At 46.5% G+C, this 23,840-nt stretch overlaps 1 protein-coding gene across 10 annotated transcripts in view; it reads right to left on the bottom strand.

Annotated features, from left to right (window-relative positions):
• Positions 1 to 12,010, bottom strand: part of FAM193B (family with sequence similarity 193 member B) — a 31,618-nt gene extending 19,608 nt beyond the window's left edge. For 4 of the 10 annotated variants that reach the window (XM_060094891.1, XM_060094889.1, XM_060094890.1 and 1 more), the window contains exon 1: positions 11,695 to 12,010. In XM_060094891.1, the coding sequence (XP_059950874.1) occupies positions 11,695 to 11,904 (210 nt within the window). In that variant the 5' untranslated portion in view covers positions 11,905 to 12,010. The other 6 variants (XM_060094892.1, XM_060094895.1, XM_060094894.1 and 3 more) reach the window with 5 other exon arrangements.
• Positions 12,011 to 23,840: the final 11,830 nt, after the last annotated feature.

Raw genomic sequence — 23,840 nt, forward strand, 5'->3', positions numbered from 1 at the left:
CATTTCATTTCAGTGTTAGGTTCTATAGTTATTACATAAGATGAAAATCTTGTATGAGTAAAATGATTCTCGAAATTTTTTATATGGCCTGTAAAGTACAGTATATATGGTTTTGTAGGTACAACCAAGAATTCAAATGTATAATGTAAATGACAATGTGTAATAAGTGATTTTTTCTGTTTTCTTTTAAAAGTGAAAACAGAATTCTTATAAATTAAATATGTAATCAATGTGACTGTACTCAGTGCCAAAGTACTTGTGGGAGGTGCTGGGGTGTAGTAGAAACAACATTCGCTTTGGCATTAATCCTGGGCCTCCATCACTTACCAGCTGTATAATGCTGGGCAAGTTCTACTTATTCTACGTCTCTCCATCTATAAAATGGGATTAAGTCCTGACTTGCAGAGTTTTGGCTGTGAGCATTGTGATAAAGCACCTAGCGCCAGGCATATATGTTGCTCAACATATGGCACTAATTATGAACATGATGGGGGCAATGGGAAACAGTATTTAAAATCAGGATTACGGTTGAAAATACAGAATATACAATCACGGTATTTTAAGAGAATGCAAGAGTCTCTCACATGCAATGAACTGAAGGTGATTTTTAGGCATCTTAATCTGTCCTCACTCCATGAAGTCATTCCTTAAGTTCCCCAAATACTCCCTGTACTCTCCTATGTCATGCCTTTGCTAAAGGGGATCCTCTGCCTAAAACCCCCTTCCTCCCCACATTTACCAATAAGTAGAAGGGCAAGGCTTTAAATAAGGCCCAGCTTAGATCCAATCTCACCCAAGCTTTCCTAGAGATTCCCTCTTATAATTCACCTCTCCTTCCCATATCCCCACAGCACATTGTGCCTTTGTTACAACATCTGTGCCTTCCACTTAACTTATTTATCTGCCCCTTCTACTAGATTGTGCTCTTAGAAGGCAAGTACCAGATCTGATTCTTGTCTGGATCCCTCACAGTACAGCACAAGGCACAGACTCAGCTGGGCACATAGTGGCTAAATCAGATTTGTTAAGTGTCCCCATGGCAATACAGCTGGCAGGCAGTTTGGTGAGACATTGCTTGAAATTACTGTTTCCTACAGAAAAAGGCCATCTCCCCACTCTGGACCTCCACCCAAATGGTTCCAATCTCAAGTGTGGAAGAGTGGAAGCTTGCATTCCTTGGGGATTACAATGAGATTCCACATTCATGGAAATAACATGACTTTCCCTAGAGCCAAAATGGTACACATGATAAATAAGAATAGCCATCAATGGAAGTGAATTTACAGGGCAGGCTGTCTTTCTAGGTAAAGGGAGAAACACAGGGCCTGGAAAGCTAATTAAGTACAATCTGAAGCAGGGATATACCACCTACATTGCATAAGGTTGCCCAGAGGATTAAGTGACATTAGAGATGCAAAGCACTTAGCTCAAGGGATCCATACAGAAGGTATTCAATCTATTTATCTAGGCCCCTTGGCTGGTCTGTTCTTAGTAAGTCTACACGGGAAACTAGCTTATCCACTGTCTTGAGTTTGGTATACTAGATTCTTTCTTTCTAGGCCCAGGTAGTTCTGGGGGCCACCCTCAAAGCTGTCTTAACTCTAATCTTTGGTGCCTGCCCCTGGGTAAAACTCCCAGTGGAGCCTGGGGACTTTTCCCTCTGACATTTTCATCTCTACTTTAATTGCCAGAGGGTTGTGAGAATTCCAATCCCTGGAGATATTATATACAGTTAATACTACCAGATTTTTCAAATTTTTGCTTTGGCAGAGAAAAGCTCTTGGTTCACAGTTCCCTTTGACTGCAGTCTCCTGCCATTTTCCAAATTCCTGGCAATCATGACTTCTTATCCTCTGTAGTCAATTCAGGCTTTCAACTAGCTGTTCTCAAGCTGTACTTTTTAGCACCTGGCACAGTATTCCCACATGAATAACATAATCAATAAATGTTTATCGAATGAATGAAAATTCCAACCATGTTTCTTCATCACAAAGGCTGATGGAACTGATTCTTAAATCCAGCAACCCTGGGCAACAGCGAATTATTACTTCTTACCTCAGTTTAAATTCAGAGCCTCTCCAGATTCCGGTCTAGCCTTAGGTAAAACATGGAGGAGAGAAAGGAAAGGTTCTAGTGGTTCTCTAGATTTGGGATCTGCTCAAAAAAGCGCCAAGATAATTCTGCTTCATTCTCTGAGCAAACCCCAAATCTCTGGACAGTGTGGGGTTACTCACACAGGCGATCAGTGTTGTAGCACGCACATCCCCAGAGCAGTCAATGAACCCGGGGAACCCTAGACTGTGGCCACTCTCAGCCCAGGAGGCTGGCATGTGCAGCCATTAAAACCAGTACCTGCTCCCTCACCTGACCAGGCCCAAGACTTTTCTGTCTTTGTCTGAGAAGCATTATGCTAAGACATTCTAGTTTTTCCTGTGAAAAAAGATAAAATCAAAGAAAGGGGAAGCCAATTTTTTCATGGAACACCATTTTTACTTCAAAGAAAGACTGACTGACAAACGATGGTTATTCAAACTTGGGTTATTGGCAGACATTTTCTCAAAAAATGACCAAAACGAGCCTGTCACTTCAAGGAAAACAACTCTGTATTTATGGTCAATGATAAAATTCAAGTTTTAGGAGAAAATTAGAATTTTGGAAAAGTTGTATCCACAACAATGAGCTTGACAGCATCCCAATACTTAAAGACTTTATGATGAAATTGATGGTGATATTAACAAATGTTATCTTTTGATATTATAAAATGAAACAGGAAAACATTTGGAAGATCTACATAACTCAGTGAACCTACTTTCCAAATGATCAAAGCATAATGTTACAGAATCATGCACCGGTATAAAGTCCACTCAAAGTGTTAGATGAACCAACAGATTTTTTTTTTTTTTTGAACCAACAGATTTTAATGTAAATGAGTATAAAGACTTTACTGATATGGTCTCAGATTCCATATTGCAAAGAAGAATACCAACAATCATCTGGACAGGCTATCAAAATACTTTTCTCTTTCCAACTATGTATCTGTGTGAGGTCGGATTTTTTTTTAAAACATACTTCAATCAAAATAATGTATTACAAAAGACTGAATACAGAAGCATATATGAGAATCTAACTTCTTTCTATTAAGGCAGACATAAATTTGCAAAAGTGAAAACAAGACAATTTTTCTCACTAATTTTTTTGGAAAATTGTTATTTTTAATTTAAAAGTTGTTATTTATGTTAATATGATAGGTTTAATATTGTTATTCTGCAATGAATTAGTAACTAAATATTTTTAAACTTTCTCAGCTTTAATACTTAATCTGGTAAATGTCAATAGTTTAACCAACAAAAGCTCTTTTGGGTCCTCAAAATTTTTTAGGAATATAAAAGGGTTCCAAGACCAAACCCTTTGAGAACTGCTGATGTAAAGCATCTAACAGTGCCTGTCACCCAGTGGGTGCACTATAAGCAATAGTGATTATTAACAACCATATAGCAGTTCATGGCATATCTGGATAGCTCTTTGAGGGCATGAGTAAATTTTGCACTTCAGACTTTCTGGCCACAACTTGGGAATTATGTGTCACTAGGCCAGATGGCTGTCAAGGACTGCTCTTGAAGCTGGATCTAATTTCCAGAACCAAACCTGCTCTCATTCCTTTCATGGATTCTTTTTACTCCCAAGAGTTTGTGTATGTTTGGGAGGATTCCCCCAAGACACATGCTGTATCTAACCAGCAGCCCTGCAACAGTTTCCAAATTCTGTTCTGAAGTGGCCCAGTAGAGCATTCTACTCTCAAGTCACCCAACTCCAAAAGCCTCCTTGTCACTGAGGCAGGCAGAGGACAACAGTTAAAATTCCCTTCCAAAAGCAGAGAAAATGATTAATCCCCAGCCTAGAAAAACTTATCAGCCCAGTCATTACCACTCACTCTTCCGTTCACCCATTCATTCCCTCATTCAACAAACATTCTCAGGGCCCCTACCTGGTGCCAACCATTGTGCTAGGTGCTGGGAACCATAGAGTTCCTGCCTTAAGAACACATGCGTAAACCAGGCAGGTTCATGCACGGGGTTGTCAATGCTCCCAAACTCCCAGGATGCCTCGTATTCATTTTGGAGAATCAGGCAGGAACACAGATTAAAATAACATACAATTATAATTAATAAACAAAATAATACATAAATTAAAAACTGATTAGGACATTGGGCTTCTCTACTTAATATAAGCTTATTACGTGCCGTCTTACATACCTATCCAGTTTGAGGATCTCTTTCCTTTACCTCCTCTTTCCTACCTTGGTCTCTCTTTGATCTCTAGGCTCCTTTCTGGTGGAGCCCGCTACCAGGGCACCCTTTGGCCCCTGGCATTTATAACCTGGCCCCAGCTGACCTCTCCATACTCCACTTCCACGCTTAACACCTGAGAGCCATAGGTTCTATTCATACTGTTCCTCAGATACACCTTGCCCCTTCAAACCCCAGCACCTCAGCTTTACTCCTCAGGAAATTCCTACTTATCCCCTAAAATCTTGATCAAAGGTCACTGAAGCTTTTGCTGGACCAGGCTGAGTAGAATTATTTCAGTATAGCACCTATCACATTGTGCCATAGACATATCCTCTGCCTACTGCAAATCCTGGTAGAATGGGAGCTCTTTGGGGGCAGGGAGTAGACTGCGGCCATTGAAGTGTGTCCAGGAACTAGGCTTGGCTTGGGCCCAGCACATAGTAGGCATTCACTGAATAAATGAACGAATCCTTAAAGCTCATCTGGCTCATGTCTCAGCTGCTCTACACAAAGGACAGAAACTAAAACACAGCCAAACCAGCCCCTTTCCCGACACACCATGTTGAAAAGGCATGGCTGCGTCACTCCAGGCCACTAACGGGAGGGCATCAGTGCTAAGAATCTCAGACCATTCTACTGCTGGCCATCAGAGGTGTAGTTAATTCTTAGGGAGCTGATACAACCTCAGTGCCCTGGAGCTTTCACCCGAACTCCCACTCAGGCTGTTGGCTCAGGTACTTCCAGGAGGTAGGACAATAGTTTCACAACACAAAGCCACTTTGTGGAGAATTCTCTTCAGTTGTACAAGCTGAGTCAAGGATAGGGCAGTGAGTCTTTCTGACCCCAGGGGCCCTCCACCCGCCAAGGCTAGTTCATCTGTCAAACCTGCCTCCTGGGTGTAATCAGTCACAGGAAGGCCTAAGCTGCTTCTTATTTACCTGGAACCTTGGGCAAACATTACCGACTACTCTGTAATGGCAACACAGAGTTCTCTTGGGTGGAAGAGTATGAACTTTGGAGACAGACTGTTGTGAGTTCAAATCCCAGTTCTGCCATTTTCAGTATGATCTTGGATTATTACTGAATTTCTTTGAGCCTCAATTTCCTCATTTATGAAATGAGAATAAAACCATACTTCACAGAGTGGTGAGGACAGAAGGAAATAAATTATATAAAGTACCTGGCCTGGGCCTGGCACACAGTAGGTGCTCAATACCCGTTAGTTTCTTTCCTCTTCTGTCCTGGAAGAAATGACAGGGAAACTTACTAAGTGAGACTTGCCCAATCCAAAGTTATTACTTGAAGCACAGGACAGAAGACTAGACAGGTGACCTTCAAGGTCTCTTTGACCCCCGCCCACCCACCCAGCCCACATTCTCTGGCTGCCAACTTCCTAATAAGAACCTTCAATATTTCCGGGCCCTTCTTTCTGCCTTAGTTTCCCTGTATCTATTCACTTCAGGATGGAGGGGGAAACCACAAAGGGATTTGGATAGCTAAGAGCCTTGGGGAGGAAATAATGGACAGGTGGCCTATAGGACTGCACCATGTTCATCCACCTAGAGTCTGAAGGATGAGGGTGGGAACATGGGCACAGAACTGAAGGGTGCAAACACTGGGCCTTTCCCGGGACACAAGCGTGCCTCTCCTCAGCCCTTCTCTGCTCTGCGTATTCTGCCACGAAGAACCATTAACCAACCACTCCTTTCCACAGTATCCACTCCCCTTCTCCACTACGTGAGCACTCACGTCTGCACTCACACGGTTCCCACTGCCTCTTCCTTTCTAGGCTCAATTGGGGTGTTACATTCTCCTAAGTCCACAGGCAAAATAAACTGTGCTTTGCTCTGGGATGCCCTAACACTTTTTACATGTCTCTTGTAGAGAGCTTATCACGTGTATCCTGATTAAACTCTGTCTTCACAGAAGACAGCTTTTCAAGGGCAGGGCCTGTGTCTCACGAATCAGTGCATCCCAATCATTCAGTAGAGGTGGCAGCATGTGTCTCGATACACGAAGAAAGATTAGCAGTTGGAGAATATGGGCAACAACTGGAGAACTGGGAAAAGTTTGGTTTTTTAAAAAACTAAGGCTGTTTCTTCTCCTGCTTATGGAAAAGCTCTCTCTTCCCCCAGGAGGCCCCATTCTTTAACGAATAGCCTAGGCCTCCGCAAAGATCCCCGTGGCACCCTCAGTTCAGCAATTCTCAGACCCAGCCACACATCAGAATCACCTGGGGCAATTTAATAACAACAGATCCTGGGCTCCAGACCTAAAGACTCTAGGTCTCGGATAGGGTCCAGCAAAGCACAGGGGATCTGATTATTAGTTAGGCTGGGGTGAGGGAGAGGGAGAGGTAGAATCAAGCAATCACAGCTGCCCCTCCCACTGAGAATTACTTCCATGCTATCAGAGAGAATTTAATGAAGCACATCACATTCACTTCCCTACTTAAAACCTTTCATTGATTCCTCATTGCCTACAGGATAAAGCCCACACCTCTTGGCTTTTAAGAACCTGCTAAACTCTCCAGCCAGACCTCTCACCACTCTCCATAAGCTGGGCAGTTCTGGCCTCTGGGTCTTTGTCTATGCTGTTTGCTTTGGTTAGACATTTTCTCTCACCTTCTCTGGAGGACCTTTTACTTGACCTTGAAGCCTCAGCTCTGAGAAGTTTTTTCTAGGCTATCACGTCTGTGCATCCTCAGAACAAAGCATCTCTAATAATCACAGCTACCACTTGTGCTCAGTGCTTGACATGCAGCACTTGCTGAACCCTAGTGTGAGCCCAGTATCACTGTCATTTTATACATGAAAAAAAAAACCAAAAGGCTGAAATACTTCTACAGGCGTGTACTAGGATCTAGGATTTGACTCAACTCAGAGGAAGAGATGCTCTTCTAGCCTAACTGCACTTATTATATGTATGTTCTTTAGACCATGAGCCCCTGTGGGCAGGGACCATGTCTGATTCACTTCCTCATTCCCAGCTAGCCCAGGGCCTGGCACAGATCAGGTGTCCATTAGTGTTGGTAGAAAAAATGAATGCCAGGCCAGGCGAGAGGAAGGCTGGACATGGTGTGTGTGCAATGTGCCTGAATGAATGAGTGACTGCCAGCCTGGCCTAGCAGTGTGGGCAGATAAGAACAAAGTGCTAGAAACCTAACATCTCTTTTATTACAATTTAGTTTAACAGCCATTCATTGAACACATAAGGACCATGCGTAATAAATACACCAGAAATGAATTAAAACATAGCCCATGCTCTCAAAAATTCTAGGTTTAGTAAGTAAAGGTGTTAGGACCTTAATAGTACATCTAATATCATTTATTAAGCTTACAGCTCTGGGACATTTTAAGGAAATTTAAAATTTTAATTACTTTTTTTTTTTTTTTTGCACTGTACCGCATGGCATGTGGGATCTTAGTTCCCTGACCAGGAATTGAACCCATGCTCCCTGCATTGGAAGCTTGGAATCTTAACCACTGGACCAACCAGGGAAGTCCGGAAATTTAAAATTTTAAAATCTTAGTAGGTAAGTCTTCATCTTCAAAAGACTTTTGGCATTTCTACATAGTGAATCTCTACTGGCTTACAAAGAACCAGAGGTGACAAGGATCTTTCCTCAGTACCATTTCTTCCTATCTGCAATGAAAATGGCTGGGTGGGCAGTGATTTTAAGGGGGAAGTCTCAGGGTATAGGGATTATCTCATTGATCTGTGTGCCCCGAATAAAGGCCTTGGCACAGAGATCGTTAATACTTGCTGAGTGGATTAAACATAATGAGATGATTTTAATAAAGATACTGGCTGATCACCTGCTCCAGTCCCATGAGGGAGCAGGTTTAACTCTGAGCAGTGGGGGAGCCAGGTCTCTAGAGTTCCTTTAAACTAGGCTGGGCAAAGTCCCAGGTGATGCTGTAGAGATGAGAAATGGGAAGGGCAGGATGAGCTCAACCCCCAACAAATGCCAGTTTACAGTCTAGCAAGTCTCCTGGGGGTTTACTGAGTGTGCACCTGGACTACAAGCTGAGTGGTCCAAGAGAACTAGAGACAACCAGCAGAGCTGGCAGGTGAGAACACTCAGGCTTTGGATGGCCAAATGGCATGCTGCCACACGCCACGTCCAATTCTAGCTCCGGCGTGAGGAGCACTAGGTGCTCTGTGGGTTGCTCCACATTCTCTGGTGAAGCTCTGGAAGAGGCTTAAAGAAGGGAAGAAACATGCCCACAGCAACAAAACTAGGAGAATGAGCAGGAAGCTCACCCCAAGTCTGTAACGTTAAATACTATGTCTCACTGCCTCCTCCAACCGCTTTGTAAGTTGGGTTTGTTTTTTTTTTTCTTTGCTAAGAAGGCTGTAACTGTTTTAGTCTTCTTGGGAAATAAATGAGGATTTGGGTTTTTAGTGAATGTATCAATGTAGTTTGGTGGCCTGATCAATTAGAAGTAAGGACTTTTGGGATTCCAATTAAACTCAAAGTCCTGCATTTAAATGTGTACAGGTTATGAAAATGAGCAAAGGAAATTGGACGCAACCAGTGGCCTATGAGCCTTAACTCAGAGGAAGTAATGATCTTCTAGCCTTACCGCAAACTACTATAAACTTGTTCTCTAGACCAAATGAGCCCCTTGTGAGGAGGGACCACGGCTGATTCACTTCTGCATTTCCAGCTGGCCCAGGGCCTGGCACAGATTAGGTGTCCTTCATATGATAAAGAGGGCAGACACTTCTCAGAGACTGCAGAGTACTGCCTCCTGGAAATGTGGGCCCAGGAGCACCAGATTTTGTTTTAAGAGGTGGCACAAATACAGTTTTGTGGGAAACCTTTGATTTTTAAAAATACTGGCTCAAATCAAAACAAAAACAGAAACAAAACTACACGTGACTTGAGGCATTTAAACCTGTATGTGGACTGAAAGTGATCTCATTTGCCATCTTTGGTATCGGTTTGGCATATGACACTGAATTTCACCTTACTTACCCACTCTATGTATTTAAGATAGGGTTCTAAGTGGTGGTGGGAGCCAGAGATCCTCACCAAAGGTATGCCTGTGGGTACAGCAATGACTGATCCCAATTCTTTCAGCAGGTGCTTTTCAACAAGGCACAAAGGCCTGCTTCTGGCACCCAGAACCCCCTTCCCCAACAAAAATGGGGCACAATCAGAGGAGAGTTTGTCAGTTTGTTTCACCTATTGTGGCTAGAGTAAAAAAATGCCTTGTTAAATACCCCACAGTACACAGAGCGTCCTGTTTTTGGTGGTAGTGGGGGCACCTATAGTAGGAGTTATTTGGGCAAATGTTTAGCTTCTCTGAGTTTCTGTTTCTTCATCTGAAAAATGGGGTTAATAGTATTTATATCCTTCAGTTCATTCATTAAAATGTGTTAACCACCAGGCATAGGGGTACAATGGTGACTGACTTGGTTCCTGCACTCTCAGAGTTTACATAGCAAAAGCTGACCAATAATCACACCAATAGCTAACTCATCACATTTGTGCTAAATGCTGAGGAGAACACAGGGGTGGTGGGAAGGTATGTAAAGTGCTTAGCATGAATAAATGAATGAATTGGCAGGTCAAGCAGTGGAGTAGGTAGGAACCTACATGTTAAAGTATATAAAAACTAAATGGTTAGGCCATCAACCAAACTTTCTGGCCATGAATACTATAGGCTGGTTAAGTGGCAGGGGACCCTGAATGGGAAAGAGAGAAGACAACAGCTCCCTGGTTCTCTCCTCCCCCACTATCCCCTTCTGGAGAACAGCACTCCCAGGGGGCCCAGAGAAGGGAAAGAGAAGGCTAGAGGGGAAAGCAGCTTCAGGGTGGGACGTCAGACCAGGCAAGGGTGGGGTCCAACCTGAGGAGTCAAATCCTTTGGAACCAGTCTCAGCCCAGGGTAAGGGTGGGGATGAAGGTGGGGCTTCTGACACTCACTAAGTGGTGACATCTTCATTAATTAAAAATCTGATTGTGATCTGAGACACAAAGGAGACCAGTATCAAAACTGGGTTACAATAAGTACAGGTTCTCAACGGATTCATTCTCTCTCATTCACCTAGTTATTCCTACTCTGTGTCAGCAAGGCCCAGGGCTAGGTGTGGAGGACCAGGGATAGATGGCACGATCTGTGCCCTGGTGGAGTTCAAAGTTCAGTGGGGTGGGGGGGGCACAGACACATCAACAGACTATCTCATTGTAGAATGGGGAGTGCTACCAGAGGGGAGCACAGGGGGCTGTGGGACAGAGGGGGCACCTCACGCAACTGGGGAGGTCAGGGAAGGCTTTCTGGGAATGGTACCCCAAACAGCATCCCCACTCACATGCACAATTCCAGAGATTCTACTAGAAGGCTGTCAAGAGCCATGCCTTCTGGCTGCACCAGCCTCCCAGAGTCCCCTGCTGCCCGATGCAGTGTCTGCAGAGCCAAACGCATCTTCTGCCACGCCTCATCCTCATCCGGCGCTGCATCCGACCCTCCAAGACTCCTGCAGGAGCCTGCCTTCCTTGGCAGGCTCATCCAAAAAACCAACTCAAAACTCTTTTGTCAGAGCAAGCTTAGGGCGAGCCACCCAGCCCCAGGTGCTATAACCCTCCCAGGGCAACTGTGGCTCATGCCACCCCAGCTTCTCAGTGAACACCGATAGGGTACCTCCTATTATCTCCTTTGCTCAAATGAAAGCGACCTTCTCCCAGGTGGCAAACTGGAAGCTTTGGAGAGTCCTTCTACTGCTCACTCTCAGCAGGATTCGCCAAACCCAGGGATTTGAGGGTCTGGGTGGGCCGCCTTGTAGGTCGGGGGTATACAGGGGAGAAACAGCAGGCTTTGCTGGGTTTCCACCTCGGTGCAGGAGCCACACCAAATAGTCTTCTGGGCAGCCTGACTGTCTGCTGCAACTGCTCCGCTGGGCAAGGAGAGGAGGGAGGCCCCGGGAGACATATGCTGGGGGCACAGCTGCTGAGGGGGCAGCGAGGGGAAGGGGTGGAGCCGCTCCCGGGGGAAGAGGGAAGAGGCTGCAGCCTTCCAGGCCCCAGCCCCGCGAGGTGGCCTGTGGGTGGGTGGGGAAGCAGGTGGGCCCAGGGGAGGTAAAGGGCACAGACCTAAGCTGTGGCCTCAAGACTGGTGCGCGGTCCCAGTGTGGGTGTGCGACCAGAACGTTACCCGGAGGCGGCGGGAGAGGGCAGGAAGCCTGGTCTCAGGAGAACCGGACGTGCCATGCCTCGGCTTTGGACCAAAGGATCCAGACTCCACTCCCGCCTTGGGGGAGAAAGCCTCAGCCCTGGCCCAGGGGGTAAGGCTCTGGCCCCAGCCGGGGGAGGATGGTCCATCCCCAAACTCGTCCCGGCCCCGCTCCGGGGAGGTGAAAGAGCCCGAGCAGCCAGACTCGCCTCGCTCGCTCCTACCTGGGGACCGGGAGCCAGATTGGGGTCGTCCTCCTCCCTGGGGCCGTCGCGGTAGGGCTCCGCCGGCGCCTCCGGGGGCCCTGCACCCGCTCCTGCTTCCAGGCTCGGCGGCGGCGGGGGCTCCGGCGCCTGGGGCTTCTGCGGCCCTGCGGCCCGCGCCCGCTCGCGCCGGCCCGCGCCGCCACTCGGCCTGCTCCGCCTCCGAGTCATGCTGCTGCTCGCGCCGCTCCCTCGCTTCACTCGCGCCGCCGCCGCCGCCGCCGCCGCCGCCGCTCCCCTCACAGGACAACAGCCAATATGGCGGCGCCCGGCTCCCCCTCCGTCGCTGCCAGCAGGTCAGAGGGCACGCGGAGTCCGCGCCGCCGCACTAGCCCCCGAGGCTGCCTGCGCCATTTTGAGTAAGGTCACCACCCGGAGTTCCGCAGAAGAGTGAACCAACCTGGTGAGGAAACGCCCTCCCCATCCCAGGATCCAAGGGATGAGACCTGCGCGAGGGGAGGGTGTGCGCTGTAGTAATCGTGCTGCACGGACCTGGGCGCTTAATAACTGTTAAATGGATGAGTGAATTCGTAATTTCTATAGTGCTACGCTACTTTCACAGCCATGACCTGACTCCTCGTACCTATACTAGTGGCAGGTAAAGTAGTTCCCATTTTGCAGCGGAGAAAACCGAGGCTGCAAAAGGCGAAATGGTTGCTCAACATCAGCTAGCCAGAGCTCATGGGCTCGTGGACAGCCTGAGCTGAAAGGGACAAAGGGATTGTCTAGATTCGTATTTGCAGTGTATGGTCCACGGGGAGTCCAGCGTTTGGTGCTTGGGACAGCGAGACTCACCTTCTCAGTCTGGTGGGGAGAGTGGACACTTAAATACACAATTACAAGTGTGATAAAGATGAGATGACTGGGGCATGTACTAGGTCAGTGTTTCCAAAAAAGTGGTATGTGCGCGAGAGGATTTTGAGTGGTACGCAAAGGAACATTAAAAAAAGTAATGATTATGTATTTAATTGTTAAAATTGGGATATTTTCCCTCCCTTTCTTTTTTGAATATATGACATGCGTATTGTACAAATTTTTAAAAATAGTTTTGAGTGCAACTTGTCTCATGCCAGGGCCAGTGGTGTCCTGAAACCATATGGTGGTTATATGTAGAGTTGCTGTTGATCCATCAACAAGGGCAGAATTCTGACATTGGCCCAACCCAAGGGAGCAAGGACTATTTTGAGAGGAAGGGCTAAATGGAAGGCCCTGGAGCTCTCTCTAACTGCCAAATGAAAAAATAATACTTCATCTCATTACAGGCATTAGCGCCACCATCAAAGATTTGAAAGATTCAGGGTGATTCCCACTATATCAACATTACCTCTTCAGTTTGGCCAGAACAGAGGATAGATGGTATTTTTTCCCATTCATTTATTTTCTTTGTGGTAAAATTTGTGTAACATAAAACTTATTGTCTTAACCATTTCTGAGTGAACAGTTCATTGGTATTAAGTACATTCATATTGTTGTGCAACCATCACCACCATCTATATCCAGAACACTTTTCTTCTTGTAAAACTGAAACTCTGTACTCATTAAATAATAACTCCCCATTCTCCTGTCCCTTCAGCCCTTTGCAACCACCATTCTACTTAAAAAAACCTCCCCCTTTTCCCTACACCCCAGCCTCTGGTAGCCACTATTCTACTCTCTGTTATTATGAGTTTACCTTTTTTTTTTTTTAATATTCCACATATAAGTGAGATCATACAATATTTATCTTTTTGCGACTGGCTTGTTTCACTTGAAATGTCCTCTAGTTTCATCCATGTTGTTGCAAATGTCAGGATTTCCTTCTTTTTTAAGACTGAATAATATTCCTTTATATTTATATTATATATATATATACTTTTTGTATATTCCTATATATAGTAGATATTTATATATTCCTTTATATACATATACATATATACAGATATCTATCCATCTATATCACATTTTCTTTATCCATTCATACATCAACAGAGAAGATCTATCTATCCATCTATCTATCTGTCTATATCACATTTTCTTTATCCATTCATACATCAACAGAGAAGATAGGGCTTCCCTGGTGGCACAGTGGTTAAGAATCCACCTGCCAATGCAGGGGACACAGGTTCAAGCCCTGGTCCGGGAAGATCCCACATGCTGTGGAGCAACTAAGCCCATGCACCACAACTACTGAGCCTGTGATCTAGAGCCCACAAGCCACAACTACTGTGCCCGCGTGCGACAACTACTGAAGCCCTTGCGCCTAGAGCCCGTGCTCCGCAGCAAGAGAAGACACTGCAATGAGAAGCCCGTGCACCGCAACAAAGAGTAGCCCCCGCTCGTCGCAACTAGAGAAAGCCCGCATGCTGCAATGAAGACCCAATGCAGCCAAAAATAAATAAATAAAATAAATATATTTATAAAAGAAATAGTAAAAAAAAAACAAAAAACAAAACCAGAGAAGATAGATGGTCTTAAATCATGACCGAGCATTATGATAAACTCATTCTGGTAGGGAACCCAACTGCGGGACTTTGTCAGAGTCGTCATTCTTGGAGGAGACCAGTGCAATTGTTGGTCCACAATTATAGGTTTGATCAATGCTTTTTTTAAAAAAATATTTATTTGTTTATTTGGCTGTGCCAGGTCTTAGCTGTGGCACATGGGATCTCGTTGCTACGTGTGGGATCTTTGTTGCAGCATGTGGGGTCTAGTTCCCTGACCTGGGATTGAACCTGGGCACCCTGCATTGGGAGCAGGGAGTCTTAACCACTGGACCACCAGGGAAGACCCTAGTCAATGCTATTTATTCTATACCAAACCTCAGGAAAAGTTTGTGTTCCTCTGGCAGGGGCAGCAGTAGACCTTTACTGTCTTGCTTCTTTACTGTCTTGGATAAAGAAAAGGGGTATGTCACTCTCTGGACACACTCAGTTTATCGGAATTTTTGACCAAATCACCATTTCAGTGGATATCAGGCTAATCTACTGTGATGCTGATGACAATATCCTGAAGGACCTTGAGAACAGGAAGTAGCAGATACCCTAGATGATTTGGTAAGCATGATGTGTGTGCCAGAGAGCAGATAATAAATCCCACGAATATATATTGGCCTATCTACTCAGTGAACTATCTAGGGTTCTGGGGTGTGTTTTGATATTCTGCACCAAATAAAGGACAAGCTGCTGAACATCACACTCCTGCCCACTAAGAAAGCGGTACTGTCCTTGGTGGGCTTCTTTACCTGGGTATAAAATATACCATATTTAGGTATATTATTTTTACCTATTACTTGGTCACTTGAAAGCTATCAACTTTAAGGGGGACCATACAAGGAGAGAAGGTTTTCTTACTGGATCAGGCTGCAAAGTAGGTAGTTCTGCCTTTGGCCGTTATATTCAGGCATTGGCTTTTGGAGCAAAGTTATGACCTTGTTCAGCAGTTGTTTTCCTTCTGAGAAACATCTCCTGGCTTGCTTCTGGGGTGTGTGGAAATTGGATGCCTGACCATGGCATAGCAGGTGACCACGTGACCTGAGCTACCATGTTATCTGATCTACCTAGTCATAGAATTAGGGGTGGCCAGCAGTACTCCATCATGAAGAAGTGGTGACATCTATGGCCTCGGTCCAGCAGGCCCTAAAGGCACAAGTAGGTTGCCTGAGCAAGTTGTTTACATTCCTCTCCTTCTACTGATGTTCAAGGTCTCCTGGAGGGTTGTTTGTGATGGGTAGACTAAGGAAGAATAATCTAAAGCCCTGTTTATAAACAGCTTTGCACGTTATGTTGACTCCGGCCGGAAATGGATTGTTGGGGTCTTCCAGTCTTCCTCCGAGAAGGCCTGAGGGACCTGGAAAAGGGAAGTGTGCCCAGAGGCCCCAAAGTAAAGATGCACTGATTCCTAGCCGTTGGATAATGGTTTAGTCTGTTGGTCAGGGACTTGGAAGGAACCAGACTGAAGGCTTAGTGACAAGAAGTTTTGAGGAAGATAAATGTGGATAGACTGCCCAGAATGGCTTCAGAGCATAGGGTTATTAGTGTGCCAGATGAACATTCACCAAAGGGTCTCACTACAGAAGAACTTCTTAAGAGCCTGGTGGGCAGTTTGACTCCTTCTGTGGCTATCAGGCGGTCTCCTTCCCTAGCCATCTCAGGACTTGCTCGATGGGTTTATGAGAAAACTGGCCCAGTATTATGGACTGCTCCCTCCCACAGCTGGCCTACTCTTTGTGCTGAACCCAATTTGCAAGCCTCAGGGAACCAGCCTGAGCCCCCAGGTGGAGCCTTACTTTGAGGGAACCAGCCAGCTATCTCGTGGCAGGAAGATTACATTGGACTCTGTATTAGTCAGGGTTGGCTAACTGCTGTAACAACGACCCCAACATGTCAGGGGGTTAATACCATAATAGTTTAGTTCTTGTTCATGTCACAATTCAATGCTGGATGAAGGGGACTTTGCTTCATGCAGTCATTCAGGGGTCCCCTCCCTCTCTGTCTTGTGGCCCCGCCCTCATCCATGTTCTCTCCATTCAACGAGAGGATGGTAAGGAAGATAGAGCGAGGGTTGCCTGGGCTGTTTTTATGAGCAATACCTAGTAATGACTATACATCACTTTCACTCACATTCTGTTGGGGAGATTTCAGCCACATGGCTCCACCTGACTGTAATCTTTCCTTCCCACTCCTTCCCCTCTCCCCAGGCAACCACTGATCTGCTTTCTGTCTCTATGAATGTTCTATATTTTCATACAGTATGCACTCTGTTTTGCCTGACTTCTTTCCCTCAGCATAATTATTTTGCAATTTATCCACTTTGTAGCATTTATCCATAGCTCATTCCTTCTTAGTACCGAGCGATATTCCATTGTATGGAAGTACCACAGTTTGTTTATCCATTCAATATTGATGAATAGTCATGACAGACCTTTCTCATACATTTAATTAACTTATTATGCTGCTCTGAGAACTGGAAGAAAATATTTTTAAAGCATGTATGCAAGGTACTAAAATCACATCTTTTGCAACTGCTTACGTTTATATATTTTTTTAATATGCTAACTTTAAAATGTGTGAGAGCAGGGACAGCTTCATGGATGTACAAGCTGCACAGCCACTCAGGGTCCCTTATTCGGAAGGGCTCTGAGCTTGGCTTAACTTTCTGCCATCACCTTCTTGAAATTCTCTCTCTCTCTCTCTCTTTTTTTTTTTTTTTTTTTTTGGCCGTGCTGTGCAGCATGGAGCATCGACCCTGTGCCCCCTGCAGTGGAAGCGTGGAGTCTTAACCACTGGACCTCCAGGGAAGTCCTTTGAAATTCTTAATAATGTTTGAGCAAGGGGCTCACATTCTCATTTTGTACCAGGCACTCCAGTTTATGTAGCTGGTCCTGAATGAGAGGGTGTGTAGTTTTTAAAACTGTTTTGGGGGGGCATGAAGTAAAAGTTTGAAGGCCACTGGCCTCGACTGTCAAGTCTGTAAGAGCTTGGGCTTTTGAAACACAGCATCCAGGATGGTTTGCAAGTTCTCCTACCTTCCACTCTGTGATCTACTTTACTCCTACTGCAAGGCAACAGTTACAGAACTAACTGCTTAAGTGGTGAGGAGGGAAGGGGAAACTATAAGGGTGATGCAGACCAGATTACCAGATCAGCATAGTGTCCAATCTGCACAGGTGAGGTTGGGCACCCTGGGCCTCACACAGCTAACTGACGGTTTTACCCTTTCCCTGGGGTTGTGTTTAAGGCCCTGGAGTCTTATCTAGTACTCAACTGTGAGTGTGTGTGTGTGTGTGTGTGTGTGTGAGAGAGAGAGAGTGAGTGTGTGTGTGTGTGTACAGGTGTATCTAGTTCTCAAGGTCATCCATCCACACAGGCGTTCATGGAGATGTCATTTGTCCCCAGTGGCTGCTGCTGAGAGCTGGCTGTTCTCACTCACATGTCTACTAGAGACCCCAGCTCTCTTCCTGCCTCGTGAGAATCTTGGTGAGGTTACCTAAGTTCTTTTTGCCTAGATGTGCCCCAGAGCCATCTCCACGCCCGGTTTTGCTGTTTCCCAGGGCAACCTTCCCCTCTATTCTTGCATGCTTTGCTCCTTCCTCCGGCCTCTGTGCTCTTATCGCTTCCCTCCATCCTCCTCTTCTTTCCTTCTGTGACAGGGGAGAGCCAAATCTGACTACATGTTGGATCTGTTTCTTTTACTTTAACCTTTGCTTTCCACTGCTTTTGTTCACTAAAAGGATACTGTCTATACAGAATGGCCTAATAATGCCTCGGGGAACCCTGCCCCTCTGCCTGAATGTTAAACTAAAGTGCCTTTGTTCAGGGAAGCATCCTCACCCTGTCCACCTGTGGATGGCTGCAAGTAAGAAGAAATTAACACATCCCCTCCCAGAGGCTGGCCATTCCAGGGGATATTTACAAAACGTATGGCCTTTTTACTTTACTTCCTCGTCTCCTCCCCCTGCCCCACCCCCCGCACCCCTGCCCCATTCTGTAAAAGAAACGGGCATCCAAACCCCGATAAGATGGTGTTTTGGAGAATTCAGCTGGCCATCTTCTCAGTCTGCCGGCTTTTCGAATAAAGTCGTACTCCTTGCCTCAACACCTTGTCTCCCGATTTATTGGCCTGTCTTCTGTTGTGCAGCGAGCAGAGTGAGCTTGGACTCGGTAACACTTCCATTTCTCCAGACCCCTGAAGTTCTCCCTTTGGGGTATCTGGAGGAAGCCCCAGTAGATAACACTGTCTTCTTCTTCTTCTTTTTTTTAATATTTATTTATTTGGTTGCACCAGGTCTTAGTTGTGGCAGGCGGGCTCCTTAGTTGCGGCTCACTGGCTCCTTAGTTGCGACTTGCAGGCCCCTTAGTTGCGGCACATGGGCTCCTTAATTGCAGCAGGCAGGCTCCTTAGTTGTGGCATGCATGTGGGATCTAGTTCCCTGACCAGGGATCAAACCCGGGCCCTCTGCATTGGGAGTGTGGAGTCTTAACCACTGCGCCACCAGGGAAGTCCCAATGGCACTGTCTTCTTGGCTAGAGTTCTCCACACACTGGAAAATGAAGCAAAGGAGAGGCAGGTGGAGGCTGAATATTACCTTATTACTGACAAAGACCAGGGCAGAGCATTTGCTCAATGTGGGCAACTGAACCCCCAGCCCCCAGTCATGGCAGTGCTAGAATGGGTGGACCTCCCTTCTAGAGCCCCTGGAGGGGTGGTGGATGTGGCAGATCCTAAGAGGAGGAAGGGCAGAGCTGAGCAGAGCTGAGCAGAGCATGTACCATGTTCTTCCCAAGTACACTAATCAGACGAGTTCTCTCTCCCAGGAGCAGAAGTTACCTGTCAGTGGAACCTCTTCACCCTGGGCCCATTCTTCCTGCCCTCCCCTCCCCTCCCCTCCCCTCCCCTCCCCTCCCCTCCCCTCCCCTCTCCTCCCCTCTCCTCTCCTCTCCTCTCCTCTCCTCTTGCTCATGAAGTTTCTTAAAACTTTTCAGGGACTTCCCTGGTGGTGCAGTGGTTAAGAATCCGCCTGCCAATGCAGGGGACACGGGTTTGATCCCTGGTCTGGGAAGATGCCACGTGCCGTGGAGCAGCTAAGCCCGTGTGCCACAACTACTGAGCCTGCGGTCTAGAGCCCGCGAGCCACAATTACTGAGCCCATGTGCCACAACTATGGAAGCCCGTGTGCCTAGAGCCCATGCTCCGCAACAAGAGAAGCCACCGCCATGAGAAGTCCACGCATCACAACGAAGAGTATCTCCCGCTCGCCGCAACGAGAGAAAAGCCTGCACACAGAAACAAAGACCCAATACATCAAATATAAATAAATAAATTAATTTTAAAAAACCCTTTTCAGCTGTGGCTGACACTTCACTCCTTTGCCCTGAGTCCTTGTTGAAACCAAATCCAGAAATACTTTAAAAAATCTTTTTAGGGCTTCCCTGGTGGCACAGTGGTTGAGAGTCTGCCTGCCGATGCAGGGGACACGGGTTCGTGACCCAGTCCAGGAAGATCCCACATGCCACGGAGCGGCTGGGCCTGTGAGCCATGGCCGCTGAGCCTGTGCGTCCGGAGCCTGTGCTCCGCAACGGGAGAGGCCACAACAGGGAGAGGGCTGTGTACTGCAAAAAAAAAAAAAATCTTTTTAAAATAAAAATTAAAAGAATAGACAAATGTAGACAAAATTCTATAATGAGTCCCCTTGCGGTCATCACCCAGCTTCCACAATAATCAACTCATGGCCAATCTTGATTTATCTATAAATTTTATCTTCTCGCCCCCACTCCAGCTCCTGTGTTATTTGAAACAAGTCCAACGTATCACACCGAAAAGACTCTTATTTTCTGCCCTGTCACATTCCACCCCTGAGGAGCAATGAGCACAGAATGGACTAGCTATTTGAAACGGGGTCGGAGTGAATACTAGGGGAAAAAAAGTGGTAACATTATAAAGACACTATCCTGCCATAGTAGTTAGGCTGTTTCCATTTTCCTTGCCACAGTTGAGGTTCAAGGACTTATCATTTGTCTCCGGCAACAACCTTGTTCTTAGTTTCCTTGCTTTTCTCCCTCTGGATTACTAGTGTTTCTTCATGTGACCACCTGCATCAGAATCCCTTGGAAAGCTTGTTAAAATGCAGATCCTGAGCCCTCTCCAGCCCTGCTGAATCAGAATTTAAAAAAAAATTTTATATTATTTATTTATTTTTGGCTGTGTTGGATCTTCATTGCTGCGCACAGGCTTTCTCTAGTTGCAGCGAGCAGAGGCTACTCTTCCTTGTGGTGCACCGGCTTCTCATTGCGGTGGCTTCTCTTGTTGCAGAGCACGGGCTCTAGGCGGGTGGGCTTCAGTAGTTGTGTCACACGGGCTCAGTAGTTGTGGCTCATGGGCTCTAGAGCACAGGCTCAGTGGTTGTGGCGCACGGGCTTAGTTGCTCCGCGGCATATGGCACCTTCCTGGAGCAGGGATCGAACCGGTGTCCCCTGCATTGGCAGGCGGATTCTCAACCACTGTGCCACGAGGGAAGTCCCTGAATCAGACTTTTGAGTGTGGTTCCAGGTGTTTTTTACAGGGAGCCCAGAATGATTCTGATGCACACTGATGTTGAGAACTGCTATCCCAATCTAGCCTCCATGCTGTCCCCAGATAGTCTTCAAACACCAAGTCTGACCATGTCACCCCCCCCACACACACTTAGGACAACCAGGAGGCGCCTCACACACACAGGATAAGTCCCAGGCTAAGGCCTGGTACTTAGGGCCCTTCAAGAGCTGGCCTTTGCATGCAGCAGCCTCGTTCCCCACCACTCTCTCCCTTGAGCCCTGGGTTTCAGCCCAATCATACAACCTTGATGTGCTCAACACTGCATTCTCTCCCTTACCCCTCCAGGGTTTGATAAACTTGTTCTGATTATTCAAGGGCCGGGCCAGGCCAGTGTCTCTTCTTCTTGGAAGCCATCTGTGACTCATTCCTCTGTACATTGTGGTAGAAAAGCTGGGGATTCAGATAGACTCAGGTGTCCATCTAAGCTCTACCACTTTATGGCTATGTAACCTTAGGAATGTCCTCGATTGCTTTGGGTCTCAGTCTCACCATCTAGAGAATGGGGATGAAAGCAGTATCTCATGGGACTGTGAGACATAAATGGAGACCTTGGCACAGTAGGGAGGCAAAACTTTACCTCTGTCCTCTTAGAATCTCTGGCTGGTTCCAAGAATTAAATTGACATGGAACAGATTAATAGAAGAAGAGCATATCGATCTTTATATGGGAACCCCCACAGGAAAAGCAAAGATCCAGAGAAGTGGCCAGGCCTAAATGTTTATATAGTAGGCTGGACAAAGAGAGACAATTGTGGAAAAGTAACTAAAATACATGGGGAGGGACTTCCAGGGGTTAAGACTCCACACTTCCACTGCAGGGGGCAAGGGTTTGATCCCTGGTTGGGAAACTAAGATCCTGCATGCTGTGTGGCATGGCCAAAAAAGAAAAAATGGGGAGACTAAAGATGAGTTATTTTAATAAGGTCTGTTTGTGCAGATTTCTCTTGGTGTCGACTTCCCATCTCTGGTGATAAGAATCTTTCCTCCTGGTACAGAGAGAGCATCTTTCACAAATTTTGTCTCCTGTTTTCAGGAAGAAAAGCGGAGGTCAGAGTACCCTTCACGTACCTGCTATTTCTTCAAGAGCCTTTAGCTCAATAATTCTTATGCCAAAGTGGCATATTTGGGATGGCATATTCTGCCACCTTTCAGCACAGTGCCTGGCACATACAGTAGGGTGTTCATAAACAAGAGCTCCGGGCTTCCCGGGTGGCGCAGTGGTTGAGAGTCCGCCTGCCGATGCAGGGGACACGGGTTCGTGCCCCGATCCCGGAAGATCCCACATGCCGCGGAGCGGCTGGGCCCGCGAGCCATGGCCGCGGAGCCTGTGTGTCCGGAGCCTGTGCTCCGCAACGGGAGAGGCCACAGCAGTGAGAGGCCCGCGTACAGCAAAAAAAAAAAAAAAAAAAAAAAAAACAAGAGCTCCCAAACAAAGCCCTGGCCAAGAGAGAGTTAAAGGCCAGAGCATCTCAGGTCACTCTGATATCTAATGGAGCCCATGCTGTCAGAATTCAGCGAATACAATGATTTATCATGACAATAACTAAGAGGGCATCATAACAATGAGATCATCACTGCTCATTGGCCAATATTAGCTCTATCACAGGGCACTCTGACTCCAGTTTTGTCCCCTTGGGCCCCCTGCCACCTTAGAGTGACTTTTCTCGTAAGTATTATAATGTTGTAACCCAGGGTTTTAGTAATTTCCCATTCCAAAATGGCATTCCAGATCTGTGCCTTAGACTTACACCCTTTTCCAGTTTTCCCCAAAACAGTCAAAGAGAAGTAATAGGAAAAATTCTTCTACATCACTGGAAGGGTCTCACGTATACCCTGAGAATATATAGTCAGGGCAGAGTATGGATGGGAAGTCTGCTGGTGACACCCCACTCCCACACTTCCCAGTCCCACTGATCTCTCTTGGTTTTAAGTGGGGCCAGGAGATGAGAGCTCTAGTAGTCTGCCAAGGACATGAGCTCCAATGGGCTTGGAGCCCACACCCAGGGACCCAAGTCTGTGGGCAGTGGGGATCTTGCACTGCTCACATCCAGATGCCATTATGGGGATGGGGGCATTCTGGATGACGGTGAGGAGGTGGCTTCTTGAAAAGTAGTAAACTGGGGAGGGGGACTGTTTTAGCAACAAATTATACCAAAACTTAGTAGCTTAAAACAAAAATAGACATATATTCCTTAGTTTCTGTGGGTCAGGAGTTTGGGAGCAGCTTAGGTGGGTGGTTCTGGCTCAGGGTGTCTCACAAAGTCAAGATGTGACTCAAGGCTGCATCATCTGAAGGCCTGGTGGGACTGGAGGATCTCTTCCCAAGGTGGCTCACTCACATGGCTATTGGCAGGAGGCCTCAGTTCCTCACCACAAGGGCCTTCTCCACAGGGGGACTGGAGTGTCCTCGTGCACTGGTGGCTGGCTTCCCTCAAGTGAGAGAATCGAGAGAGCAAGGTGGAAGCATAATGCCTTTATGACCCAGCCTTAGAAGTCACATGTTGTCATTTCTGCAGCATCCTATTGGTTACATAGGTCAACACCATTCAGTGTGAGAGGCGACCACATAGCACCATGGATACCTGTAAAGAAGAATCATTAGGGACTGTCTGGGAGGCTGGCTACCACAGAGATACTGTCTCAGACATCCTTGTGTTGCCAAGACATGGGGGAAGAGGAGAGGCCCCTCCACTCTCAGCATAAAATATCACACAAAATTTAGATACATTGTTCAGCTAGAAAAGAAGGAAGGGGCATCTTCAGAGCTAGGAGAAAGAGGAACACTGCAGTGAGTGAGCCTTGAAGGCCTGTGGCCAATGATGAGTGAATAAACCTTAGGGGTTGGGGTTCTCTGGCTCTAGGTAAGTCAGTGCACAGCAACCTTGACCTACAGGACATCATGTTGGTCTACTGCATGGATGATATCATGCTGACAGGAACAGCTTGGATTCCCCCTCATCAAAAAAAAAAAAGTTACATGTCTTTTAATATTCCTATTAATTGGCTTGGGCCCTACTCACATTCCCAAGGATGTCCTCC

The sequence above is a fragment of the Mesoplodon densirostris genome, chromosome 3 (assembly GCF_025265405.1).
Source record: "Mesoplodon densirostris isolate mMesDen1 chromosome 3, mMesDen1 primary haplotype, whole genome shotgun sequence".
Taxonomy (NCBI): domain Eukaryota; kingdom Metazoa; phylum Chordata; class Mammalia; order Artiodactyla; family Ziphiidae; genus Mesoplodon; species Mesoplodon densirostris.